At 34.3% G+C, this 11,903-nt stretch overlaps 1 protein-coding gene and 1 long non-coding RNA gene across 8 annotated transcripts in view; one reads left to right on the top strand and one right to left on the bottom strand.

The window, feature by feature from the left end:
• Nucleotides 1-10,860, top strand: part of LOC101242243 (histone-lysine N-methyltransferase SETDB1-like) — a 15,853-nt gene extending 4,993 nt beyond the window's left edge. For 2 of the 7 annotated variants that reach the window (XM_018813408.2, XM_026836008.1), the window contains exons 10-31: nt 268-349; nt 670-819; nt 1,056-1,173; nt 1,419-1,475; nt 1,813-2,026; nt 2,308-2,377; nt 2,564-2,697; nt 3,042-3,185; nt 3,482-3,606; nt 3,924-4,051; nt 4,443-4,594; nt 6,883-7,049; nt 7,461-7,543; nt 7,790-7,911; nt 8,138-8,189; nt 8,477-8,551; nt 8,616-8,661; nt 8,841-8,978; nt 9,348-9,420; nt 9,570-9,636; nt 9,969-10,207; nt 10,515-10,860. In XM_018813408.2, coding sequence (XP_018668953.1) covers nt 268-349; nt 670-819; nt 1,056-1,173; nt 1,419-1,475; nt 1,813-2,026; nt 2,308-2,377; nt 2,564-2,697; nt 3,042-3,185; nt 3,482-3,606; nt 3,924-4,051; nt 4,443-4,594; nt 6,883-7,049; nt 7,461-7,543; nt 7,790-7,911; nt 8,138-8,189; nt 8,477-8,551; nt 8,616-8,661; nt 8,841-8,978; nt 9,348-9,420; nt 9,570-9,636; nt 9,969-10,207; nt 10,515-10,632 — 2,554 coding nt within the window. In that variant the 3' untranslated portion in view covers nt 10,633-10,860. Of the gene's footprint in view, nt 1-267; nt 350-669; nt 820-1,055; nt 1,174-1,418; nt 1,476-1,812; nt 2,027-2,307; nt 2,378-2,563; nt 2,698-3,041; nt 3,186-3,481; nt 3,607-3,923; nt 4,052-4,442; nt 4,595-6,882; nt 7,050-7,460; nt 7,544-7,789; nt 7,912-8,137; nt 8,190-8,476; nt 8,552-8,615; nt 8,662-8,840; nt 8,979-9,347; nt 9,421-9,569; nt 9,653-9,968; nt 10,208-10,514 lie in introns of those variants that run through there. The other 5 variants (XM_018813410.2, XM_009861505.3, XM_026836009.1 and 2 more) reach the window with 5 other exon arrangements.
• A 67-nt stretch (nt 10,861-10,927) lies between these two features.
• On the bottom strand, nt 10,928-11,903 carry LOC108949778. The gene is made up of 2 exons (XR_001974892.2): nt 11,708-11,903; nt 10,928-11,211 (listed from the first exon to the last, which is right to left on the bottom strand). It is a non-coding gene; the product is annotated as an uncharacterized LOC108949778 (long non-coding RNA).

The following is an 11,903-nucleotide window of genomic DNA, read 5'->3' as shown; positions in this document are numbered from 1 at the left end:
GTAATTCTGTAGAAATAAAAATTGAAGCCCAATTTTTACGGAATTGTTTTTTTTAAATGTCAACTCTTCAGATAATTGCAAATTTAATTCAGATAATTGCCTCTACTAAACTGCTTGTGTAGAATGTTAGATATCAGGATTAAAGTTGAACCGCGAAAAGAACTTGTTTCTAAATGTCAAATACAGATCGGCATGATTAAAATTCTAATTGAAACTTTTAATATTTAAGTTGTAACATTATTAAAGTTTGAACATTGGTTGTAACAGGCCAACATCAGATTATATAAGGGATTATCTCTCCACACCTGAACGTCCAATATTAACACTAAAAGAAGGACAATCTTTAAAGGTAATTATATAATATTTTTTTATTATCCTTGTGTATAATTTTATGTTCTTCTATTATTATTCTATTATGTTCCCCGTTTGTTGTTTTGTTTGATTTTGCACATGCTAACATCAGTAACATGCATATACCAGAATATCTTCAATACTCCAACTAAGGATATATATAGTGTATATTTAAATAAAATTATTGGGTATGAAAAAAGGAGTGTTAAACGTGGAAAATAATCTAGTTTTTTATACTAATTGAGCCGTTAAAAGATTATTTACATTATGGTAGCAGAAGTAACACAACCGCTAAATACTGATAAAACTTGACTGCAGGTTGAATTTGAAGGTGAATGGCACAAGGCAAGGTGCATGAAGGTGGATTGCAGCCTCGTTGAAGTTCTTTATTTATCCGATAACAGCAAGGAATGGATATACAGAGGCTCACTACGTTTGGAGCCTCTCTTCAGACAAGTACATGGATCAGTATGTTTTAATTGCTACTTTTTGTTATATATATATACTATATTATATATGTTGAACATTTTTTTCACTATTAATTGGTTTATGTAGTAGTGTTTTTTGGCTCCACTGGGTATATAAAACAATTACATAAGAAGGTAGTAGGTACTGCAAAATGTGAAATTAATTTTCCTTTTTTTTCTATAAGTCAACCATTATATCAATCCATGTAAATCCCCCCCCCCCTTTTTTTTTCTAAGCAAATCAAATCCGAGAAACAAGCAAACCCGAACAGGATAGCTCGCGCACATACTGGTATGAGGAGGTCACACATAGAATATGCCATCATAGATTTAACACGAGATGCCTCACCACCAGGTTAGTTATTATATAAACTTACATTGTTTGTATATACAGTGTATTCCATGACTTAACGCAGAGGATCTGGTGCTACCAAAACATAACAGATAAAACAATACAATTGGTTGGACTTGATTGTTGTTTGTTACCTTTCCTTAGCACCAAATCCTTACTGTGTTTCTTTTCACAAGAATCACTCAACTCTATGAGTCCAGATCAGGTTTTAACCTTCATTTAAATTTTCTAAATTCAATATCTTTTAGATGAAACCAGAAATGTTAAACCTGAATCTCGTATAGAGAAAAAGAAAAGTATAGAAAGTGAGTTAAATATTGTTTTATATATACTTAGTACCTAACGTATCAATAAATATATTTTTTCAAAGTATAGTGCTATGGGGGTAACACACGACTCCTTTAGCAAATAATATCCAAATGTCCCTGATCGTGTTTTAAACAAATTACAACGATTTGTGAGAGTCATGAGGATATGGTGTTGAGTGAAAAGGTGTCCTGCTCCTATCCTATGCATGTTGTTTTAAGAAAAATAGATATAAAACTTTTTTTTATCCAGTAAGTCTTGAGTCCTACTACTATAGGTCATACTTCCGTTCCAATAAGTCCTACTGATTTTTAATACATCTATTTCTTACACCAGAGAGTTGGGAAGCTCCTTGGAACCGATCCCGAGAGCCAAGGAAACTCAGTGATCATCGAACTCCTCCTACTCGCCTCCCAATGTCGTACACGGAGATGCGAGGTGATGTAGATGTAGCGAGTAGGCTTGAACAAACTCTTAATCAGTTGGAAGGGAAGCTTCAAGTGGAGGGGAGGGATCGGGGTGACAGAAGCAGGAGTAGCGAGCCAACTATGTGAGTTAGTTTATTGTTTGCACTGAAACATTAATTACAATATCTGTGATTATTCATGTAACTGTAATAAATTCCTCGAATCTGTTATCTGACCCTGACCTAGTGCTTATACAGTTAAGCGATTCTTGTGTAAAGAAACAGGCGAAATATATATCCTTTTATTATACAATTGATTGGACTTGTTTTTGTCCGTTATGTTTTTGTAGCACCAGACCCTTACTGTTTCTCCATGTGTTTTAATTATATTAAAATATCTATGATTATCTTCCATCTTCTTCCAGGCATTATGCTGGGAAAGTTCGAGCTTCCAGAAAATCTTCAGATGACACGAGGCGACAGAAGTCTCCATTAGTGAGTTTGGGTTGTTTTTAAAAATGATTTTGTCGGCAAAATCTTGAGCATAGAAAGATTTACTGTCACCATTTAACATCATGGTGGTTGGATGTTTGTTCTTTAACTAAAGGATACATGGTTTGATTCTGATGTGGGTATGTGTCCTTGAGCAAGATACGATTTAATCTTCTTTATGTTGTTCAGGTTGTACCAGATGATTGCATTGAAAGGGATATATCGAACCGTGTTGTAACTCGACAATCTGCTTTGTATGTTACACACAAGTGTAATGAATTTTGCGTTTTGCCTTTTAAAACACAAGAGTCCAAACTGCATGGGTAATTGTTGTTTATGTTTATAAAATCTAAATTGCTGGAATATGATATGTTATTTCACAATAGGATGGGTTATTTTTACCCAAAATTTAACATTTGCTCTCATAAAGCAAAACTAATTGCGCTCCAATATTATATTTTCCCAACTCCCTTGGTAAATTCCACAAAATATCTATAAATATTTTCCTAAATACTTGGTTTTCTAAATTCACACAATGTGTTCTGTTAACGATCTGGTGCTACTAAAACACCACACACATAAATCGCCTAAATGGCATCCTCAGTCTGTTATTCAAATTGTACTGATTCTATTAATATGTTCTGATCTTACCATTATGTAAACACAGTATAAACCCCCTGATGAAACCCTTGGTAATGGGATGGACTCGTGAGATAAAACACACCAAGCAAATTAAATATCGGTCGGCTTACCATGTGTGTTATCGTGCACCTTGTGGAAAAACATGCAGAAACATGGCAGATGTAATGAGGTATAACTTACCTTTTATTTATTATTTTAAAACCGATAGCGAAGGTTGTGTGATTTAAAAAACGAAAAGAAGGGAACTACCAGCAAAACTACAGTTGTTAAAACACGCTATGAATAAATTTAATTGTGTACCAATTAAAACGCATAGCTGCTAAATATGTTGTGAATGTCTGTTATATTTCGATTGTTAAGCAATATAGAGTATGTAACTTTGTGTTGTGGGTAATAACTTTTTTATATATATATTGATTATTTTTTAAGTACTTCCTGTTCCACCATTAACCTTATATCCACAAGGTACATATTGGAATGTCGAATCAACGAGTTAGACATCGATCACTTTTGTTTCAACTATAAAGTTCGAACACAAACCGACCCACTACCAAACCACGATCACAAATATTATTCAGCAGATTATTCAAGTTAGTTTTGTGAAACTTTCGTCTAAATCCCCAGTTCCATTGCTTGGGACTTTTGCTGTATAGGATAGATCAAAGCTTGCCTAACTGGGGGTCTGTATCAAATTTCAGGGGTCCCGAGACTTTTTTACACACACGGAAAAGGTTATTTAATTTTTTTCTTATACAAAACATTGTCCTATCCTGGTTAAAAAGCGCTAACGAATGTATTTTTCATAAATTATCTCAAATTTCTAATATGCAAACGTGAACATTAATTAGTAATATGTGTTGTATATTACCAATTCTACCTGTGTATAAATATCAGCATTAAATAACAGAAGGTAAAGAAGACATTCCAATAAGTTGTGTCAATGAAATAACTAATGAACCTCCTCCTAAAATGCCATACACAAAAGTTAGAGTGCCCGGAAAAGGAGTTAAAATCAACACATCTTCAAATTTCATGGTAAGAAAATAAGTTTGCAAAATGAATTATTTTAATATAAATAAGTGTTCAAATAGCGAATTTTGAATTTTAATATGAATATTTTTGTCTTGGCTTTGCAACCTTTATTATTGTAATAAAATGGTATAAAATCTCTATCTGTATCTTTTTTAGATTAAATATTTACTGTTTTATTAAATATTCTTTGTTTATTCTGCCAATAATAAACATTGTCTATTATAAGATTAGAGACTCACTAATTAATAAGGACCTGGTGCTACAAAAACTAACAGACAAAAAGTCCAACCAATTGTTGAATGTATAATAAAAGATATATATATTTCGGCTAAACGGCACCTTTTATTTAAACGGAACCTGGTCGGCCCCGTATTTAGAAACTTTGTTTTCTTAGGTTTGCTGTGACTGTCCTGACAATTGTAGAGACCGATCTAAATGTCCATGTCAACAACTTACTGTGCAAGCCACCACATGTTGCAGGGGGAGCAAGATAAAATCAGATGCCGGATATAAAAACAAACGTTTGTTCTCGTTTCTACCAACAGGGTAAGTGTTGTTTGAATTTATTCACATTTATTCACAGCAAGGCAGAATGTTTGTTATAATATAGTAGGAGATACATCAGGCTTTGTTGCACAAGAACAGTAGTAACAGCGGGATAAAACTTACAAAATAAAACCGTGAAACGTTTATTCTCGACTGGGTCTTGGACCCAGATCTGACTCTTGCATTCCTATTGTTTATTGAAAGTAATGTTTTACAACTTTGACCAAATTGAGATTCGGCAATCAATGAAAAAACATTTTGAAGAAAAATTTAAACCGAACGCTCTTCACAAACAAATTTCACCCAATTAGTTACTTTTGGGTAAAGTCTCCCATGTTCATAGTACACTCGTCTGAATAAAAATACATTCTTTAATTTCTCAACTCAGCTATGTTGGTTTTCTTGCAAGTACTAAATAAAACAGAAATAACATTTTCATGTTCACGTTACAATTTTCCATTTCCTCACAATTCCATGCTTTCTTTATCTCATCAGCACAATGCTCTGCTACATCAAGCTGCTTTAGTTTTTCCATTTGTTCTTTGTCACTTAAATTATTCAACCCAACTGCTTGCTTTTTCATGTACATCTCATACGCATGAGTAGACCTAAAAAAACCCAGAAAATCTTCCATTGTTGAATTTTTCACCAAACTGAACGACTCTTTTCTCTCCTTATCTTCATACTTAATTGCATCAAAAATTGTCTGGTATTTCGTGTTCCAAAACACCACCAAATGTTGTATATCTGGAAACTCATCCAGGCATAGCTTGCTGTAGCTTTTAAATATGCTTGTTCCAATAGATTCCACTTCGTCTGAGTAAACTTCAGCTGGTTGAAGTAGTACTGGTACTTGTAGGCCGTACAAAGCCATGTATCCACCAGGTTTTAGAACTCTATCCGCCTCTTGCAAAAACTTAGGATGATCAAAATAAGGAAGTGCACATCCAGCAACTAGTAAATCTAAACTACAATCTTCCACTTTGATATTTTCTGCAGTTCCCTCCTCATAGGACACATTGTCAAATTTATTTTGCATCCTTGCATGTTCAAGCTGGTTCACACTTGGGTCGGTTGCAAGCACTTTCTTAAAATATGGAGCAAATATATTGGTAGCTTGCCCACTACCACAACCAACATCTACCATGAAATCAAACTTTTCTGAGGAATCTGTTTTATTTTTCGATCTCATTTTATTCACGACAAACCTTGCCAACTCTGGTGGGTGAGTAGGCCGGTATTTCTTGTATGCAGCAGTTAGTGATTTACTTTCATACAATCTATACATTCTGAGGAATTCACTGTACACCAAAATGTTTTGTTACAATATTACCCTTTTTGCATGGTTACTTTTATGCGCGTAAGTACTCGCATATTTACTCGCAAAAACAAAGTTAACACGCATAACGTCATAAGCGTTTGCGAGTAAATATGCGAGACTTACGCGCATAAAAGTGACCATGCAAAAAGGGTATATGATGCAATGTAGCTTTACACATACACTGATTTATTTGGTTTATTCAATAAATTATTGTGTATATGCAATGTATTTACTTTATTTAACTATGCTGAACTCTTGCATGTTGCATCTGTCTGCTTCTTAATATAAAAGTTAAAAGTTGCATGATGCACACATGTTATTTAGGCCTATTATACGCGCCTCTGCGTGCGAGTGCTGACTGTACAAACAAATCTACGTGCTGTCTATGTAAGTGTTAATTCCGTTTAGAAGAGATATCTTAGATATATCCGGTTTACTTGTAACCCGCAAGTCAATTCGTTATACGCACTTCTAAAGCCGTCTGTTTTTGCAAGAGACAACAACAAAGTTTTGCTGTGCGTTCAAGCAGACGGTTAAGCCTTTTTCTTTTATCTCTCGCATACCAAATACGAAGGCACTGCGTATAATTGCGCGTCAGTTCTTGCGCTCGTCTTCAATTAATTCTAAACTTTCAATTGCTGTTATGCGCGCTATACCAATCTTAATCCAACCAAACACAATTATGTATGTTTGTATACTGTCTAACGTATTTCACTGACGCTACAATTCATGTCATGGCTACGATACACCTGTGTAAAATCGGCAAGTTTGGGCGGCCAAAACGTTGTCTTCATGTGTTTTGTGCATGGAAACTCCCTATCGCATTTATTAGGCTAAATGTTTTAGTTCCGTTATTGCTTCATTTGCATTAAAGTATAGCTTTTCATAACCATAACCTAATTTTTTTTGTTACTATAACGTTTTTGCAAATATTAAAACCAGGGACTTACTCTGTTATAATTTTCAGTGTCTATGAATGTAATCCAAAGTGCAAATGCAACATGCAATGTAGGAACAGACTTGTACAAAAGGGCCTTCAATGTCGTCTCCAGCTTTTCAAAACGCACAAGAAAGGTTGGGGAGTTCGGTGTTTGGATGACATACCACAAGGATCCTTCGTTTGTATATACACAGGTATTTATTAACAATTTAGTTATAACTGTGGTGTATGGTTGGGTGAAACTTGTTTGACCTTGCATAGCGTGCAAATTAGTAATTTATATTTAATGTATGGCTGACCAGACAACCATATAGAATCATTGGACTGAGCAATTGCCGTTAAGTATCTTGTCCAAAGACACATAATGCCCACACTGATAGCCGGCATGAAGCCCCAAACCTGTATTGTGTGCACTAGTGGCAGGTGTGCTAACCACTGTGCTACAACAATGGACAAATAAACTATCCAACCCTGATATGATATGACACTAACAGAAAATCAGGTGTGAAACAAGAACGTGTTTCATTTCGCTTCTAAATGGGCATAATTACAATTTAACTTGTTTATAAGGTAATGATTTGTAATCATACCTGGTTTTAATACAGGCAAGATACAAACTGAGGAAAATGCGAATCAGGAAGGTTTATTGAATGGTGATGAATATCTGGCTGAACTCGACCATATTGAGGCAAGATCTTTGTTGTGATTCCTTTATACCTGTCTGGCAACCCATTATTGACCACTGTTTTATTCATTTACTGTCTAAAAACCTGTTACTGACCACTGTTATTTTCATTCATATGCTGGGTTGGAGCAGCTTTTATGAGGTGTCTTACCCAAGAACATGGTCAGCAACAGTGGTAGCAGCATTGAGCATCTAACTATCTGATGTTTATCGACAAACATAAATATTCTAAACAAACTCTTTTAACAGGTTGCAGAGAATGAGAAAGCTGAATACAACGACGACGCTTCAAGTGGTTTTAACTCTGGTAGCGATCAGAATCCATATTCAAGTGATGATGAATTTTATTCAACTAAAGATTTAAAAGACAGGTGTCATTTTGCACATCCTATGTTTTGGTCTATTTTGTACAGAGTTTTATATATTATCAGTTGAACATTTAAATATACCAATAACTGAAATAAATTCCGCGTGTCTGACCCTGATCTGCTGCACATAGTGTTGAACAATTCTTGTGTAAAGAAATGCATCACGTATACCCTATTATCATATACCAACCTAGTTCATAAACGAATTTAAAATTAATAATTGTTGCAGTGACTTTCCTGCATCATCAGAAGCTGTAGGTCCCAATAAGGAACCTGGTGAAGTAAGTTAGACGTAACAAACCAACCGTTTTTTTCACATTAGAACTTATTTTAACACGGAGATACAGCACCACATCTCATTTATTTTGCATCGGTGTCCTTAATCAAGCAGCACAACTTATCACACTTTTTGTTTCTTTATTTTCCATCATATCTTGAATATTTTTAATTTATAAAGAATAGAGTATTAGCCATGCATGTTGGATATACTGTACAGTTCTATATATATTTAGCATGTTTTTATAGCATGTACTGCATGAACAATTAACTTTCTTGCTTTTGTTTCAAGTGTGTTCGGGTGACACTGAAGCGTGATAATTCATCAACATGGCAAATATACCCCGATAATAAACCAGACGAGCAGGTGTTTAACTTTGCTTCTCTTAGTTAGTTAGGTTCCTTATTTAAGTCTCAACTTGTTTTTGCAGGCCACTGACAAGAAGCTTGTAAAAAATGCAAAACCCATGTTTTCAGGTATTGTGTGCTTACTTGTAATACTATGAAAGCGCAACAAACAAAAACCTAGTCGACCCATTTGTATAATAAAAGAGATATATTTTACCTAAATGACATCAACAGTCTTCTATTTAAAGGGTCAGATTCGCGGATTTTATTACAGTTTTTGAACGGTTTAACTACATTATCTCCTCCAGGAACAAGGAAGAAACTTGGCTACTCCATCAACGTGTCCACCCCTCCATCTGTCCTCACGGAAGAAGTAAGAAGAAGAAGAGCCAAACAGATGGTTCCACGACATAATGTTGCCAATGTTTCCGCAGATTGGAAAAGTGGTAACAAATAATTTGTTTTACTGTAATAATTTTCGAGAATCTGACCCATGATCTGGTGCTCATAGAGTTGAGCAATTCTTGTGTAAAAAATACAGCAAGGGCCTGGTGCTACGAAAATGCAACAGACAAAATATAATCCAACCAATTGTATATTTGCATTTGCACATATTCTACTCTAGGAATGTGCATTTGCACATATTTTAGGAACTCCTTAAACTACTTTTTAATTTTGCACATATTTTTGGAACTCCTAAAAACTACTTTTTAATACTTTTCAATTACATTGTTAATTCTTGCCATGCTTTTTGCTGTAAGGCAAGTTAATGCAGATTAAAAACAATTTCAAAATTTTTAATATTCTTTTTCCAGCAGGAACTGGTATGCAGATACTGAACCTAAATGATGAAGACACGACTGATACAGATTCTGATAACCCAGATATGTAAGAAGTGCTTTTGTTTTCTCTTTATATGTTTTGTTACTTTTGCTATCAGGCAGAATGTGTAATAATCTTTCAATGGCTCACCTGTTATGAGAAGCGTAGTAATTATTTGAAAGCTTAACATGTATTGTTGCTTATGTTTGTTTTAGAATGAACAGTTCAATCAGGAAGGTTCCTACCGCAAGAAAATCTACTGGTGGTTCCAAAACAATGAGGGTAATGCTATGAATTGGTAAAGCTCAAATACTACTACTGTAATCTATGCCAGTTAAAATGTTTATATTTATACTGATGAAAGTGTTTATTTCTGTGTAATTGTATTTTATGTTTGCTTTAACCAGTGTGTGCTGTATATCATTTCCATATTGTGTTTATATATTATTTCTATGTGTCTATTTATTTTATGATGACTATGAATTTTTGCATGATGTGATAATAACAGTTTTTAAGGCATACTCCTTTTTGGATAAAGGCTTCCTAAAAAAATAGCTTGCTGTGAAATATTGTCACCTTCTAAGCAGAACAATCAGTTTATTTTTAATTCTCAGGTCGTTCCATCAGTGCTGCAGAACGAGGAAAGTAATTCTGACAGTGATGAAGATAAACAGGTAGTGAACCCAACAAGAAGGATGTTCGGCAATGATGGAGTGTTTATTATCGATGCAAAACAAACTGGGAATCTTGGCAGATATCTCAACCACTCATGCAGTCCAAACCTGATGGTACAGAACGTGTTTATTGACACGCATGACTTGCGTTTTCCATGGGTGGCTTTCTTTACAAACAGGTTGGTTGGCTGAATAATCTTTTAACGGCTCATCTGGTATAAAAAACCTAGCATATTTCCAATGTTTCGTCTGTCATCCGGCAGGACTTAAATTTCTATTCAATGTATGGTAGTTTTATTTCGTTCAGCTGATGCTATGCTGCTAAACCCTCTTAAACTAAAATGTTTACAAGTTGCAATGCATTTAGGTTCAACAGCCACACTTTTTACCTGGCACTCTTTTAATATGGTTTTTATCTATAGCAACAACTGTCGTTTTGTTTCAATACTTTTATCTTTACTGTTAACCACCCACTATCTCCTTTAGCATGGTACGTGCTGGGACCGAGCTGACCTGGGATTACAACTATGAGATTGGGAGCGTTAGTGGGAGAGTTATTTATTGTTACTGTGGTTCAACAAAATGCCGGAAACGACTTTTGTAACAACCTACAAACTACCTTTTTACTTCATTTTGTTCCTTGCCAGTTTTTGTAAAGTTAAAACTCTTGTAAAAGACAACTCGGTAATTCAGTAATGCTTTGTTATTAAAAGCCATTCAGTGTTTTACCTGCAGTAAATGGAATCTATACACATTTTTCTGGTCCTCATTAATCATATTACTGTATTTAACTGATATTGTCAAAAATACAAGAGCTACATTGCTTTCCAATAAAAACTCTCCTACAATTTTTAGATATATATATATATAAATTATATGCTAGTTTTGTGCAATAAGAATTTGTGTTCGACTGAATTTATTCAGTAAATTCAAGCATTCTAAAGAAGCAGGTATGAAGGTTTTAAATACAGCAATTGTTGTCACTAATTCACAATTGTTGTGGATTCAACTGTACTGAATAAATGTAACTGATTTATCCATGCATGTCTGCGCAACAACAGTCGTTATAACATAGGTGTTCTGTTTCATACACGCCATGTCTGCTTAGAGTAGTTGCCATGTATGTAACTTTTGTAGGTGTTGCCATGGTGCGTTAACTTCATCTGTTAATTCCAGATGAATTCTGTTAAAATTATAATAATTAGAAGTGTAACTAAAAATAGGCATTAGTTGACTTTAAACCAAAGTCTTTTTAGTACTGCCTCAGAATATTGTGCAATAGCAATTTCATCACAGACAGTATTTAAATAATGAAAAAATCCATTAGTTTTCAATACGGAGCAACTCAGATTGAAAACTATTTCGAATTTTCATTATTAATTCAAATTAAGGTTATCCTCAATGTCGCATCAACGTATTTAAAACTAGTGGGAAAAATAAAAAAAATCATAATTTAATTTGTAATCATAAAATGGGGTATTAGCAAAACGAGACTTTGCACACATCTCTGTGTAAATCAATGCTTGCTTTTATACAATAGATGCTTTAGGCTGTCGTTTAAGCACGTATCGAACACTTATTCGAACATGTCCTGAAACAGCCATATATTTTGAGTTAATATATAAGTAAAAACTAGGAAAATGACGCATTTGCCGTTTTCGTAACATAATTTAACTTACCATCTAGTTAGTAGGTCCGCTTGCTGCTAAATGAAACCTAAATGAAAGCGGGAATCTGTTTTGTATTTTGTAACATAGAAATCCGGTCTTCCCTTTAGTTATAAAGTCCCTAGAAATCACTATGAACTTTAATTTTGCTCCATAATATCTTAAGTTTTATCTTATCGGCTGAAGTCTAACAAATACAGTATATGTA

This window comes from Ciona intestinalis, chromosome 9 (genome assembly GCF_000224145.3).
Source record: "Ciona intestinalis chromosome 9, KH, whole genome shotgun sequence".
NCBI lineage: Eukaryota > Metazoa > Chordata > Ascidiacea > Phlebobranchia > Cionidae > Ciona > Ciona intestinalis.
This window is presented reverse-complemented; position numbering and strand designations above follow the sequence as displayed.